At 26.8% G+C, this 17439-nt stretch overlaps 2 protein-coding genes across 2 annotated transcripts in view; one reads left to right on the top strand and one right to left on the bottom strand.

Annotated features, from left to right (window-relative positions):
- Positions 1–8813, top strand: part of LOC143063537 (tRNA (guanine(27)-N(2))-dimethyltransferase-like) — a 197922-nt gene extending 189109 nt beyond the window's left edge. The window contains exon 8 of the mRNA XM_076235740.1: positions 7640–8813. Coding sequence (XP_076091855.1) covers positions 7640–7781 — 142 coding nt within the window. The 3' untranslated portion in view covers positions 7782–8813. The remainder of the gene's footprint in view (positions 1–7639) is intronic.
- A 5618-nt stretch (positions 8814–14431) lies between these two features.
- On the bottom strand, positions 14432–15628 carry LOC143063538 (uncharacterized). The gene is made up of 2 exons (XM_076235741.1): positions 15496–15628; positions 14432–14841 (listed from the first exon to the last, which is right to left on the bottom strand). The coding sequence occupies exons 1-2, from the start codon at positions 15596–15598 to the stop codon at positions 14516–14518; spliced, it is 429 nt and encodes a 142-aa protein (XP_076091856.1). The 5' UTR covers positions 15599–15628; the 3' UTR covers positions 14432–14515.
- Positions 15629–17439: the final 1811 nt, after the last annotated feature.

Genomic DNA, 17439 nt, shown 5'->3' with positions numbered 1-17439 from the left:
CTATTCTTTATACTATATATTTCTCCATTCTTTATACTGTATATTTCTCTATTCTTTATACTATATATTTCTCTATCCTGTATACTATATATTTCTCTATCCTTTATAATATATATTTCTCTATCCTGTATACTATATACTATATATTTCTCTATCCTTTATAATATATATTTCTCTATCCTGTATACTATATATTCCTCTATTCTTTATACTGTATATTTCTCTATTCTTTATACTGTATATTTCTCTATTCTTTATACTATATATTTCTCTATCCTTTATACTATATATATCTCTATTCTTTATACTATGTATTTCTCTATTCTTTATACTATATATTTCTCTATTCTTTATACTATATATTTCTCTATTCTTTATAATGTATATTTCTCTATTCGTTATACTGTATATTTCTCCATTCTTTATACTGTATATTTCTCTATCCTTTATACTATATATTTCTCTATTCTTTATACTATATATTTCTCTATTCTTTATACTATACATTTCTCTATTCTTTATACTATATATTTCTCTATCTTTTATACTATGTATTTCTCTATTCTTTATAATGTATATTTCTCTATTCTTTATACTATATATTTCTCTATTCTTTATACTATATATTTCTCTATCCTTTATACTGTATATTTCTCTATCCTTTATACTATATATTTCTCTATCCTTTATACTATATATTTCTCTATTCTTTATACTATATATTTCTCTATCCTTTATACTGTATATTTCTCTATCCTTTACACTATATATTTCTCTATCCTTTATACTATATATTTCTCTATTCTTTATACTATATATTTCTCTATTCTTTATACTGTATATTTCTCTATTCTTTATACTATATATTTCTCTATCCTTTATACTATATATATATCTATTCTTTATACTATGTATTTCTCTATTTTTTATACTATATATTTCTCTATTCTTTATACTATATATTTCTCTATTCTTTATAATGTATATTTCTCTGTTCGTTATACTGTATATTTCTCCATTCTTTATACTGTATATTTCTCTATCCTTTATACTATATATTTCTCTATTCTTTATACTATATATTTCTCTATTCTTTATACTATATATTTCTCCATTCTTTATACTATACATTTCTCTATTCTTTATACTATATATTTCTCTATCTTTTATACTATGTATTTCTCTATTCTTTATACTGTATATTTCTCTATCCTTTATACTATATATTTCTCTATTCTTTATACTATATATTTCTCCATTCTTTATACTATACATTTCTCTATTCTTTATACTATATATTTCTCTATCTTTTATACTATGTATTTCTCTATTCTTTATAATGTATATTTCTCTATCCTTTATACTGTATATTTCTCTATCCTTTATACTGTATATTTCTCTATCCTTTATACTGTATATTTCTCTATCCTTTATACTGTATATTTCTCTATCCTTTATACTGTATATTTCTCTATTCTTTATACTGTATATTTCTCTATTCTTTATACTATATATTTCTCTATCCTTAATACTGTATATTTCTCTATTCTTTATACTGTATATATCTCTATTCTTTATACTATGTATTTCTCTATTTTTTATACTTTATATTTCTCTATTCTTTATACTATATATTTCTCTATTCTTTATAATGTATATTTCTCTATTCGTTATACTGTATATTTCTCCATTCTTTATACTGTATATTTCTCTATCCTTTATACTATATATTTCTCTATTCTTTATACTATATATTTCTCTATTCTTTATACTATACATTATTCTATTCTTTATACTATATATTTCTCTATCTTTTATACTATGTATTTCTCTATTCTTTATAATGTATATTTCTCTATCCTTTATAATATATATTTCTCTATCCTGTATACTATATATTTCTCTATTCTTTATACTGTGTATTTCTCTATCCTTTATACTATATATTTCTCTATTCTGTATACTATATATTTCTCTATCCTTTATAATATATATTTCTCTATCCTGTATACTATATATTTCTCTATTCTTTATAATATATATTTCTCTATTCTTTATACTATATATTTCTCTATCCTTTATACTGTATATTTCTCTATTCTTTATACTATATATTTCTCTATATTTTATACTATGTATTTCTCTATTCTTTATAATGTATATTTCTCTATTCTTTATACTATATATTTCTCCATTCTTTATACTGTATATTTCTCTATTCTTTATACTATATATTTCTCTATCCTGTATACTATATATTTCTCTATCCTTTATAATATATATTTCTCTATCCTGTATACTATATACTATATATTTCTCTATCCTTTATAATATATATTTCTCTATCCTGTATACTATATATTCCTCTATTCTTTATACTGTATATTTCTCTATTCTTTATACTGTATATTTCTCTATTCTTTATACTATATATTTCTCTATCCTTTATACTATATATATCTCTATTCTTTATACTATGTATTTCTCTATTCTTTATACTATATATTTCTCTATTCTTTATACTATATATTTCTCTATTCTTTATAATGTATATTTCTCTATTCGTTATACTGTATATTTCTCCATTCTTTATACTGTATATTTCTCTATCCTTTATACTATATATTTCTCTATTCTTTAAACTATATATTTCTCTATTCTTTATACTATACATTTCTCTATTCTTTATACTATATATTTCTCTATCTTTTATACTATGTATTTCTCTATTCTTTATAATGTATATTTCTCTATTCTTTATACTATATATTTCTCTATTCTTTATACTATATATTTCTCTATCCTTTATACTGTATATTTCTCTATCCTTTATACTATATATTTCTCTATCCTTTATACTATATATTTCTCTATTCTTTATACTATATATTTCTCTATCCTTTATACTGTATATTTCTCTATCCTTTATACTATATATTTCTCTATCCTTTATACTATATATTTCTCTATTCTTTATACTATATATTTCTCTATTCTTTATACTGTATATTTCTCTATTCTTTATACTATATATTTCTCTATCCTTTATACTATATATATATCTATTCTTTATACTATGTATTTCTCTATTTTTTATACTATATATTTCTCTATTCTTTATACTATATATTTCTCTATTCTTTATAATGTATATTTCTCTGTTCGTTATACTGTATATTTCTCCATTCTTTATACTGTATATTTCTCTATCCTTTATACTATATATTTCTCTATTCTTTATACTATATATTTCTCTATTCTTTATACTATATATTTCTCCATTCTTTATACTATACATTTCTCTATTCTTTATACTATATATTTCTCTATCTTTTATACTATGTATTTCTCTATTCTTTATACTGTATATTTCTCTATCCTTTATACTATATATTTCTCTATTCTTTATACTATATATTTCTCCATTCTTTATACTATACATTTCTCTATTCTTTATACTATATATTTCTCTATCTTTTATACTATGTATTTCTCTATTCTTTATAATGTATATTTCTCTATCCTTTATACTGTATATTTCTCTATCCTTTATACTGTATATTTCTCTATCCTTTATACTGTATATTTCTCTATCCTTTATACTGTATATTTCTCTATCCTTTATACTGTATATTTCTCTATTCTTTATACTGTATATTTCTCTATTCTTTATACTATATATTTCTCTATCCTTTATACTGTATATTTCTCTATTCTTTATACTGTATATATCTCTATTCTTTATACTATGTATTTCTCTATTTTTTATACTTTATATTTCTCTATTCTTTATACTATATATTTCTCTATTCTTTATAATGTATATTTCTCTATTCGTTATACTGTATATTTCTCCATTCTTTATACTGTATATTTCTCTATCCTTTATACTATATATTTCTCTATTCTTTATACTATATATTTCTCTATTCTTTATACTATACATTTCTCTATTCTTTATACTATATATTTCTCTATCTTTTATACTATGTATTTCTCTATTCTTTATAATGTATATTTCTCTATCCTTTATAATATATATTTCTCTATCCTGTATACTATATATTTCTCTATTCTTTATACTGTGTATTTCTCTATCCTTTATACTATATATTTCTCTATTCTGTATACTATATATTTCTCTATCCTTTATAATATATATTTCTCTATCCTGTATACTATATATTTCTCTATTCTTTATAATATATATTTCTCTATTCTTTATACTATATATTTCTCTATCCTTTATACTGTATATTTCTCTATTCTTTATACTGTATACTTCTCTATCCTTTATAATATATATTTCTCTATTCTTTATACTATATATTTCTCTATTCTTTATACTGTATATTTCTCTATCCTTTATACTATATATTTCTCTATTCTGTATACTATATATTTCTCTATCCTTTATACTATATATTTCTCCATTCTTTATACTATATATTTCTCTATCCTTTATACTATATATTTCTCCATTCTTTATACTATATATTTCTCTATTCTTTATACTATATATTTCTCTATCCTTTATACTGTATATTTCTCTATTCTTTATACTGTATACTTCTCTATCCTTTATAATATATATTTCTCTATTCTTTATACTATATATTTCTCTATTCTTTATACTGTATATTTCTCTATCCTTTATACTGTATATTTCTCTATCCTTTATACTATATATTTCTCTATTCTTTATACTGTATACTTCTCTATCCTTTATAATATATATTTCTCTATTCTTTATACTATATATTTCTCTATTCTTTATACTGTATATTTCTCTATCCTTTATACTGTATATTTCTCTATCCTTTATACTGTATATTTCTCTATTCTTTATACTGTATACTTCTCTATCCTTTATAATATATATTTCTCTATTCTTTATACTATATATTTCTCTATTCTTTATACTGTATATTTCTCTATCCTTTATACTATATATTTCTCTATTCTGTATACTATATATTTCTCTATCCTTTATACTATATATTTCTCCATTCTTTATACTATATATTTCTCTATCCTTTATACTATATATTTCTCCATTCTTTATACTGTATATTTCTCTATTCTTTATACTATATATTTCTCTATCCTTTATACTGTATATTTCTCTATTCTTTATACTGTATACTTCTCTATCCTTTATAATATATATTTCTCTATTCTTTATACTATATATTTCTCTATTCTTTATACTGTATATTTCTCTATCCTGTATACTATATATTTCTCTATTCTTTATACTATATATTTCTCTATCCTGTATACTGTATATTTCTCTATTCTTTATACTGTATATTTCTCCATTCTTTATACTATATATTTCTCTATTCTTTATACTATATATTTCTCTATCCTGTATACTATATATTTCTCTATCCTTTATACTATATATTTCTCTATCCTGTATACTATATATTTCTCTATTCTGTATACTATATATTTCTCTATCCTGTATACTATATACTATATATTTTTCTATCCTTTATACTATATATTTCTCTTTTCTTTATACTATACATTTCTCTATTCTTTATACTATATATTTCTCTATCCTTTATATTTCTCTATTCTTTATACTATATATTTCTCTATTCTTTATACTATATATTTCTCTATTCTTTATACTATATATTTCTCCATTCTTTATACTATATATTTCTCTATTCTTTATACTATATATTTCTCTATCTTTTATACTATATATTTCTCTATCCTTTATACTATATATTTCTCTATTCTTTATACTATATATTTCTCTATCTTTATACTATATATTTCTCTATTCTTTATACTGTATATTTCTCTATCCTTTATACTATATATTTCTCTATTCTTTATACTATATATTTCTCTATTCTGTATACTATATATTTCTCTATTCTTTATTTGTTTTTCCCAGTATTCACTAATCTTTATTTGTTTAGTCCAGTACTTTCTTTCCTTTATTTAATTTGCCCAATATTATCTAAGCTTTATATTTTAGTATGCCGTTATTCTCTCTTCTTCATACATGTTATCATGTTATAATTTTTATCTATTCTAGCTGTGTGTGTATTTTATTTGCTATTTGTTTTGCACTTCTTGCTCATTATTCTCCATCCTGTAAACCCGCCCAAACCCTCACCTAAAGTCTGTTTTTATTTCATTAAATGTAAAGTCCCCCCCCTCCCCGAAGATAATTTTCTATTTTCAATCCTGTTTTTAATCTATTTTACCTTTGTAACAACAAGACCCTTTTAGTCCCTATAAAAGGTTTATGCCTTGGGTCTTTTGGCATGCTAAAAGTAACAACCTAAGAAGAAAGACATGCAGAACAATTTTGAAATATATTTCTAGAGAAAAACAGTTCAAACAAGATTGTGTCCAAAGTACACGGATGCCCCACTTTCACTATCATTTTCCATGTTCAATGGACCGTGAAAATGGGTAAAAAAAATATAGATAGGCATTAAAATTAGAAAGATCATATCATAGGGAACATGTGTACTAAGTTTCAAGTTGATTGGACTTCAGTTTCATCAAAAACTACCTTGACCAAAAACTTTAACCCGACGCGGGACAGACGGACGGACGGACGGACGCACAGACCAGAAAATATAATGCCCCCCTACTATCGTAGGTGGGGCATAAAAATAAAATTAATAAAAAAAAACATTGCTGGAATATCAATTGAAACAGTGCCTTAAGCATGTTAAGGTAGCACAATACAAAGTTTTTTTTCACCCCCAATCAGACAACTTTAAACTGATGTAATTCATTTCATCCTTCTTTATATTTTATAGATGAGGTACCAAAAGAAAGAAGATAGATTAATCTTTCAATTGTGATAATTTCATTATGACATAATTATTACATAATTAATAATTATGTAATTAGTTGCTTTTCTTCTTTCTTGTGTATAAGCTTCCTATCTTAGGAACACCCCTTACTGGGTAATTGGGAGTATTTACAGGAGTGGGTAAATCAAAGATTTATTTTATATTTTTAAAAGTTAATTTAAAAGTTGCTATAGTGTGATGTCCACACTTGAATCAATTTAGCGTCTTTGTTCTTCATAGAATCCCAAAATATTTTATAGATTCTTGTACAACACAGCTTGACCTCCAAAACCATGTCTCAGATTTCCAAAAACATCAATAGAACAAATTTTATACCCAATTGAATTTAGTGGTCTGTTATGAATTGATGTTGCAAACTTCATTGAAGATTTATGAGAGAATGAAATACAATAGGAAATATCTGAGACACAGTTTTGGAGGTCAAACTGTGTTGTGCAAGAATCTATAAAATATTTTGGGATGCTATGAATAACAAAGAAGCTAAATTCATGCAAGTATGGACATCACAATATTGCAACTAATTACATAACAATTAATTATGTAATAATTATGTCATAATGAAATTATCACAATTTGAAAGATTAATCCTTCTTTCTTTTGGTACGTACTCATTTATAAAATTTAAAGAAAGATGAGTGGAATTACATCAGTTTAAAGATGTCTGATTGGAGATGAAAAAACTTTGTATTGTGCTACCTTAAAATACTACAAAATATACAGTTTCCTAGACTAGTGAAATAAGTCAAGAAAAAATAGGGTTATTTTTTTAAATAGAATTTCAGATTGAGTCGTTTGTTAGAGTACCTGAGACAAGATGGATATAAATGTAGCCGGACACACTTAGATGTCTATGGTGTCAGAACAAATGCAACACTGAAGCAGATAACAGACATTATGTACAAATACTGTAAACAAAAGTCCTGATATTTTATTTGATATTTGTTATTTTTTATACACCTGTAAAGGATGGAACTTATTATGGACAACATAGTTAGTATGTCTCGTGTTAAAACTTTTCAATATTAAACAATGCAATTACAAATTGACCATAAATTTGTCTAAATTATAAGAAAAGGGTCGGTGGGTTTTGGTTTTATTTTGTCAATTTTTCTGTGAGTTTTTGATTCGATGCAAAAAGTCGGCATAGTATTTATTACATGTTGCTTAATCTTATTTATATATTTGTATAATTTTTAGTCATTTTTTTTTATTGATTATGAAGAACTTTTGTTGGATGATGTACATTTACATGTAATAAAATTACCCCAGTATGTTAAAATTTATTGATGCAGAAAAAATCATGTGACAAAAAGAGGATTTTTCAAATGATTCATAATAACTCTAGTTTGAACAGACCAATTTTCTTAATCTGTAGGTCTTCATCATGAAGGTTAGGTTGTAGGTATAAAGTAGAAAATCAAAGGATATGGAGAAACCATCGATGACAAACAAATCAGTGCACGCACAACAAAAAGCAAAGAAACAATGCTTTTATTGCTGGTCTTCATCTCAAACTCACAGTGAAGTCATGAACACAGAGCAAAAATATGTGCATGCTCACAATTTTAGATCTTGGCTCTCCCATTTAAAGAATCCGTATGTAACATGTAATTTGTGATAGTATAGTAGGCAGGCAGGATGACTATAGCTGTAAGGCTTCACTATACGTGCAAAGTATCTAATATCAACTTTTTAGAAAGTCATTTGTGTCAACAAGAATTTTACCACATAAAGTTGATGCAACTGATAAAGAAAAGAAAGATTTATATCTTGTTTTATCAACAGGAAGTTTCAAGCTCTACAAAAATACCATTTTATGTCATTTGAGAATGATTCAACAAATTTTCTAATTTGTTTTGTTTTTCATTACAAAATTGGGTTGAAGTTTATATAAACATTGTTCACTTTTGTCATTCAGGAGTTTTAGTTCTTCATTGGATTAAAAATGACACCTTATGTTGTTTCCATGCCATATCTTGGGAACTGTTTAACAACTTTTAAGATAAAAATAAATAGTTTCTGATGACAAAACAATGAGGCCATGTTTGATTTTGACTTATTTAAAGTTATGCTTGACAGGAGTCATGATCATATGTTGCTTTACTTATATACTTATACAATGTATATACTTAGTAAAACCTTGTATAACCTCAAGGCATTTGCCAGCCTCATGTCTTATGTGGAGGTCACGATTTATAGGATTTCTTTTATTTGAAATAAAGTTGCAAGCTGGCATTAGTTTGTTTTAACTACTGTCCTTCAAACTATATCACACTAAAGAAAACGTTAGCTATCCCCAACTTTAATTGACTGTTACATTATTAAACCAGAAATTTTGATCCATAGATATAAGAAGATGAATGAGTGCCAATGAGACAACTCTCCATCCAAGTCACTTTTTATACGACCGCAAAAATTTTAATTTTTCGTCGTATATTGCTATCACGTTGGCGTCATCGTCCTGCGTCGTCTTGCGTCGTCGTCCGAATACTTTTAGTTTTCGCACTCTAACTTTAGTAAAAGTGAATAGAAATCTATGAAATTTTAACACAAGGTTTATAACCACAAAAGGAAGGTTGGGATTGATTTTGGGAGTTTTGGTCCCAAAATTTTAGGAATTAGGGGCCAAAAAGGGCCCAAATAAGCATTTTCTTGGTTTTCGCACTCTAACTTTAGTTTAAGTAAATAGAAATCTATGAAATTTTGACACAAGGTTTATGACCACAAAAGGAAGGTTGGGATTGATTTTGGGAGTTTTAGTTCAAACAGTTTAGGAATTAGGGGCCAAAAAAGGGCCCAAATAAGCATTATTCTTGGTTTTCGCACAATAACTTTAGTATAAGTATATAGAAATCAATGAAATTTAAACACAAGGTTTATGACCATAAAAGGAAGGTTGGGTTTGATTTTGGGAGTTTTGGTCCCAACAGGTTTTTAGGAATAAGGGGCCCAAAGGGTCCAAAATTGAACTTTGTTTGATTTCATCAAAAATTGAATAGTTGGGGTTCTTTGATATGCCGGATCTAACTGTGTATGTAGATTCTTAATTTTTGGTCCCGTTTTCCAATTGTCTACATTAAGGTCCAAAGGGTCCAAAATTAAACTTAGTTTGATTTTAACAAAAATTGAATCCTTGGGGTTCTTTGATATGCTGAATCTAAAAATGTACTTAGATTTTTGATTATTGGCCCAGTTTTCAAGTTGGTCCAAATCGGGGTCCAAAATTAAACTTTGTTTGATTTCATCAAAAATTGAATAATTGGGGTTCTTTGATATGCCAAATCTAACTGTGTATGTAGATTCTTAATTTTTAGTCCCGTTTTCAAATTGGTCTACATTAAATACCAAAGGGTCCAAAATTAAACTAAGTTTGATTTTAATAAAAATTGAATTGTTGGCTTTTTTGATATGCTGAATTTAATCATGTACTTAGATTTTTGATTATGGGCCCAGTTTTCAAGTTGGTTCAAATCAGGATCCAAAATTATTATATTAAGTATTGTGCAATAGCAAGAAATTTTCAATTGCACAGTATTCAGCAATAGCAAGAAATCTTCAATTGCACAGTATTGTGCAATAGCAAAAAATGTTCAATTGCACAGTATTGTGCAATAGCAAGAAATCTTCAATTGCACAGTATTGTGCAATAGCAAATATTTTCAATTGCACAGTATTGCGCAATAGCAAGAAATATCTAATTGCACAATATTGTGCAATAGCAAGAAATTTTCAATTGATTGGAGTTATCTTTCTTTGTCCAGAATAGTAGTTGAATCAACTTAAATCATTGTTTTATACAATGCACAATGTATATTCACTTTTACTACCAACTGATAAATTAAAACACTCTTTACCATTCAGTGATAACAAGCACTTTTTGTTACATTTTAATATTTTATGATGTATTTAAATGAGTAGTTATTGTTGCAAACTCCATTAGAAATTTGAATTGAGATCAGTTTTGAAAAAAAGGGAAAGGGGGATGTGAAAAAAAAATGGTGGGGGGGGAGGGGTTAAGTTTTCTCATTTCAGATTTCATAAATAAAAAGAAAATTTCTTCAAACATTTTTTTGAGAGGATTAATATTCAACAGCATAGTGATTGCTCAAAGACAAAAAAAATATTTTAAGTTCATTAGACCACATTCATTCTGTGTCCAAAACCTATGCTGTGTCAACTATTTAATCACAATCCAAATTTAGAGCTGAATCCAGCTTGAATGTTGTGTCCATACTTGCCCCAACCGTTCAGGGTTCAACCTATGCGGTCGTATAAAGCTGCGCCCTGCGGAGCATCTGGTTGTAAAAGTCAACCATTAAAGGTAAAGCTACGAGCCTTGGCTCACACTGAACTGCTGCTTAAAAAGTTCTAAAATGCCAAGTGTAAAACAATTCAAACATATACATTTTCATTTTGTGTATTGTCTTTATTTGAAGCTTCCTTTTAATCCATTTAAAGTTGCGGTTACTAGCTGTGATTATATATGATATTTATTGGTTACAGTTGCAAGGTTGATGGAAAATAATGATTTAAATTCTAAGAATAGTTATCTCACTTTAATTTGCCAAAAAAGTCCTTTGATTCATGTAGTTGCTTTGCATCAAGATGCAGAGCTATTAGTTTCAGTCGAAATACACGCCGTCTTGAATAAATTACTTATCACATAAAGATTCTGATCGGATGCGGCTGAGCTACAGCAACGGCTATTGGATTAAATGAGACAAAGAATTGCAGACTTTTCTCGGCCAGGATAAGACATCAAATGCCATAAAAATGACTATGTGTATTTCAGTTCCGATCAACTGTCATTAATTCATGTTCGTTTTATTATGCATACATTTCACAGATAAATTCAATATTGAAATATCAATTATTAATACATGTTTAATTGCTTTGTATCTCTGCAATTTGCATGATTTGCTGTGCTAAACAATGTTCATATACAATATTTACAAAAATGCATTATCTGAAGTTTATAACTTCTGACAATCTAGGCACACCTCCAGAAAGGCACACCTCAAGAGTCGTGTCTATTTATAATTGTTTCAATTTTCAACAAGAAATTTAGAATTTTAAAAGCATTGGTGTAAAACGCACACTCTTAAAGTGCATCCATTTTCCAATACTAATTAACAACCACATGCACACCTATTACCTTAAATTAGGGTAGAGCGAAGCAGTCCATAGCTTTTTAGAAAGCTAAAACTTGTGTTGCCTTTGTGTACAGATTTATTGAAATCCTTCTGATGGTTTAGTAATATAGATAATAGTTCTGTATACTCAATTGTCGGCCTCTCAAGAATCATTAAAATTTATAGAGCTACAATATAAATAAACATGTCGTCTGCAGTAATCACCAGCATATCAACTCTGAGAACCAATGTCATGGTGTTGTCACAGCTTTATGATATAATATGTGTTATTGAAAGCAATGTTAAGCATTGACAAACAAACAAATATTTCTGTGTCATTTGGTCTCTTGTCGAGAGGTGTCTCATTGGCAATCATACCACATCTTCCTTTTATTAAATAAACTACATGTATCCCCATATGTTGTATTACCTTCAAATTCTTCTTGTAATCCATTCAGTTGTTCAGGAATAAACTTTGAAGATTCAAGGAAAATGGACAAGATGATTTATAGATAATGTATAGCAGGTTATTTTCACAGGTGCGTTAAAGGAATTTCATGAATTTTCATTAAATAAGGTATACAAAATATTTTGGCGGTTATAATTTTTGGCATTTCAAAACTTTTATGCAATTCCATTACAAGTGCACTGTAAAATTTTGTGGAATTTATTTCGGCGATTTTATTCTATCTGCAAAAATTAACACTCCCCAAAAGTAACCTGCTATACAGTAATAAAATGGTTTTAGAAAAGGCATACAATTCTAAAAAATGTTGTGGTTTAACATCAATAAGACCGAATAATAAAACCATATAGAAACATTATGAGATCTGCATACAGTTTGTTTTTTTACTTTTCATTATCTCATGTTTCTGTATTGGCTTATTTCCTAGGTAATGACTTCACCACAATGGGACGTCTTAATGTGATACATGTCACTGTTTGACAATATATGGTTCTTTGTGTATCAATTGTCATATGGACAGAAACAAAATATAATCTAATACATCTTGATTGCTTTATTTATATACCGGTACATATATCATAACTTTAAAATCTTTGATCTGCAACAATTTATTTTCCTGTTGGGATACTTTTTTAGATTGTCAATTATTATCACAAATAAGCAAATTTCAGCTAAAGGAACAAAGCACATTTTTTATTTATATTGATGAAAAATTTTAAATACTTATACTGACCTAAACATGAAAATATACAATTAACATCATATAAAACTGAACATATATATTTTTTTATCATTTCAAAATATTTTCATGATTAATAACTGAAAATTCAGTATTTTACAGAAATGAAATATAATAAAGTGTGATTGATTATATATATATGATACCTCCACATGCTACAGTAGAATATTACAATTGAAAATTGAAATGTGATCATTAATGAAAAATAAATAAAAGAAAACAACACTTTATCAATTAGATGCCTCTGAAACACTTTTATGGATTTACCTTCTTGAGGAACACTCAAATGTAATGTACATACAAACCAATACATTTAATATTGAAATATGGGAAAAACTCATAACAAACAATAAGATCTATTTAGTACAAAAAATATGACAATGCCTTAGAGACCTCACAGAAACTGCATTTACAATTCATACATACACAATGATGCTATATACAATTCAAATACAAATTTAAAATTAGAACATTAAACAATCTACTGTTATAAAATCCTAAAATATAGTTTATGATGCTTTCTATACAATAAATATAAAGAAAAATTACAAGTATCAAGAATTTGATTTTTTTAAATGAAGAACAACAATAAAAGCAATGTTCCTTTGCTTTGGATGTTTAAGAGTATTAATGTAGAAATTATTGCTACATTATACAAACATGCATACATATCATGAGTTTTAAACCTTATATAAAAGAAAACTATTATTTGAAAAATATTGTTTAAAATGTTACATGTTTTGCACATGTTTTGTACCTAAAATAAGAAATACTTAGGTGCAAAAAGTTATTGCGAATTTTTAGCAATGTATAAAAATATTATATTACCAATGCTTGAGATGCTGCATAAATATAATGATTTCAAATGTGTGTTTTTATTTTTGTATAAGCTATCCAGTCTTAATTTTTGCAATATCAAAATAAAATTGCAATATTAAAACAATATTTACGATAATACAAACAGTGAAAATTTTCTATATGCCAGATTAGGTGCACCTACGACATTGATATTTTTGATGTTAATATGATGTACATTGTAATAAAAATAATTCACAATTTCTTTATCAACAAGTCCATGTACTGGAATTTTCACTTTAATATACTTCTAACATGTCTAAGTGGCTCAAATTCCTCAAATATAATTAATCACCACTTTAAGTCAACTCAGGTATTGCAGATGTCAACCTTAGACACAAGTATCATTCCAATCTGATAAGATATATATGTATATTATATATATGTGAGCTTGCATAGAATGACAGAGGGAATGACATCACCATTCCTGTATCCCCCAGAAAGACATATTTTAAATGTTCTAGTATCATTTCATTACTCTAAGAATTGCAGACTTTAATTGTTCAGTAAACACACTCTCATTATCACATTCCCAGGCACAGAACAGGATTCCAATGAGTCTTTCAAGAGTTGCTGCATTACCGATTTTGTTTCTCCATTTATACAAAATACGGTAACATAAGTCTGTTTGAGCGTCATGCTTTATTATTTCAAAATCAGATTGACTTAATCCAAGTTGTAATGCAACACTATTTGCCTTTGAAATATTTATAGCTTTACTGAGGATTGAAAGGTCTAATTCTTTTAATTGTTTTTCTTTGAATGCCTGCATGTCATTTCCTATCCATTCTTCTACAAAATAAATTATATAATTGTCAATGGTTTTCAACCAAAAAAAAGATATCTTTAATTCAATGTTATTGTGTGCTGAATTATGCTGTGACAAATTCAGATTTCAAGTGGGATGGAATATGAAATCAATTTTTCCTTGTGTTTTGATGCCCATGTATTTTAAAACCATACTTGCTATATTAATTTAATTTGCAGACAGGAGATATATAGATAATGATTACTGTAACCCAAGTTATTTTCGCAGATACTTTATTTCATGTTTATAACTTTTCTTGCCCAATTTGCGGCAATTCAATTTTGTGTCTTAATACTTACAAATTTATTGTAAGGTAACTAGCATACATTTTTTTTTCAAAACTACTTAATCAAATGTCTTGAAAATGCAAGTTTTTCATTCCAGGAAAATAAATGAATCCACAGTATGCAATTCTTGTTTTTTTACATACTGTAAATTCAGAAATTATTGCGAGGATTTTTTTATTGAGAAAAATGAGACAGAGTTGTAAACGCAATAATTAAAACTCGCATTTTGAAATACTTTATATGAATTAAACAGAATTTTACTAAAAATTGTAAAAATTAAAAGTCTAAAATGACAAAATCGCAATAATAAATGCACGCAATAATTTCTGAATTTACAGTAATAAATTTTACCAATAGTTATATCCTTGACAGGTTGTGTTTTCCCATGGTTTGTATAAGGCACTAATTTCTCTCCTGAAACCATATCAAGAATGTCTGCAGAAGCATTTTCCATTCTTGACTGGCCTTTATTTACATCTAAGTTTGTCTCTGCAAATTAAAGGTTTAATTTAAAAAAAAAAAAAAAAAAAAAAAGTATTAACTAATATATAGTGTTTCTGAATATAAACCTGGATATATATTTATAGATATCATATAGAATCAACTGAGAATAACTTATCATGATTATGACTGTTATTTTGGGAAAGGGCACATCAATTCAGCCACAACAATGTTAAGCATATACATATATTATCATATCCATATTGTGAAATTATGATAATCTCTTCCTTGTATTTATTTTAAAAATTCTTTTCACGCCCATACAGAAATTGCTAACAAAAGCACATAAGTTTCACATGTGAAGCACATGAGATGCAAGTAAGAATTGTATGCAAATCAGGTTGCTCACATGTGCAGTTTGGTAGTTCATATGTGCCCATAAAAATCTAACATAATGCTCACATGTGCAATTCAAACCTCAGGTGAGCTTTTATCATCCATGTTAGTTTTATGTTAGTTTTGTACTTTGAAAAGTTTTTCCTTTCTTCTAACCATTCAAAACTAACCTACATCATTGCTCATATGAGCTTTTTCAAATTGACATGCCCAGTCATGTACTTCCTGTAAATTCAAATTCAAAGCATGCAATAATTGCAGGGAGATGGATATGAAAAATGTGAAGCCATATTTTGTGCTATTTGAAGAAAATGGCATTGTTGAAATCTGATAAAACCAGCCACTGTGGTTAATTATTTGTAAGTTATCATTTCTATTTCATTATGTTCATTTTTGTGTCAGATTCTGAAATATATTACAATTTTATAACTAGTCCTTTATATTTATTTAATGGAGTATTATTTTGCAGATTGCTACAAATAGGTATTACATGTATATAGATAATTCCTTTTAAAACTTTCTGAAATACAAAAATGTACAGAACAAGTATTCATTCAATATGAACTAAACTTGCAAGTCCACCCATTAGTTTTAAAATGCAATGTTATGTTTTTAGTCATTATAGTTTAAGTAACAAAATAAAACAAATTAGTATAAAAATCATAATTAATTGACAGTAATTAAAGAATAACACTGAACGTGATGTGTCAGTTATTTTATTTAAGATATTCATTTAAACTTGAAAAATATTCCTATTTGAAGCAGCCATTTTGTTTTAATCTTTAGATACACTTTAATCATCATCATCTGGAAATAATTAGATAAAAAAATCAAATGGGTCAACTAATATTCACGTGTGCAACATGCATGTGAGCAGATGCTCATATGAGCAATCTGATAAAATGCACATGTGAAACAAAAGCTCATATGAGCAATCTGATAAAATGCACATGTGAAACAAAAAGCTCATATGAGCATTTGCACATGAGGTTTTTAACAATCAAATTAGGTTAGTTTCATATGTGCAATTTTTTGCTCACAAAATGCTCACCTAATTTGCATGTTAAAAACCTCATGTGTAATCATGTTAGTTTCCAACGTGAGCATCTTATGTGCAACATATTAGCACGTTTTGGTAAGGGGCTCATTACAGTTGCTTCAAAGTTTCTGAAACTAGAAAACAACCAGATGCTCTGCAGGGTGCAGCTTTATACGACCGCAGGCCCTGAACGGTTGGGGCAAGTATGGACATAACATTCAAGCTTGATAAGCTCTTAATTTGGATTGTGATTAAATAGTTGACACAGCATAGGTTTCTGACACAGAATGAAAGTGGTCTAATGAACTTATAATTTTTTTTGCTTTTGAGCAATACAATATGCTGTTGGATATTAATCCCCTCAAAAAATAAATTAATGAAGAAATTTTCATTATTATATATAACAGTATTCTTTAAAT

This window comes from Mytilus galloprovincialis, chromosome 2, assembly GCF_965363235.1.
Source record: "Mytilus galloprovincialis chromosome 2, xbMytGall1.hap1.1, whole genome shotgun sequence".
In the NCBI taxonomy this organism is placed as follows: Eukaryota; Metazoa; Mollusca; class Bivalvia; order Mytilida; family Mytilidae; genus Mytilus; species Mytilus galloprovincialis.
The sequence above is the reverse complement of the archived record's forward strand: the minus strand, read 5'-3'. Positions and strand labels throughout refer to the sequence as shown.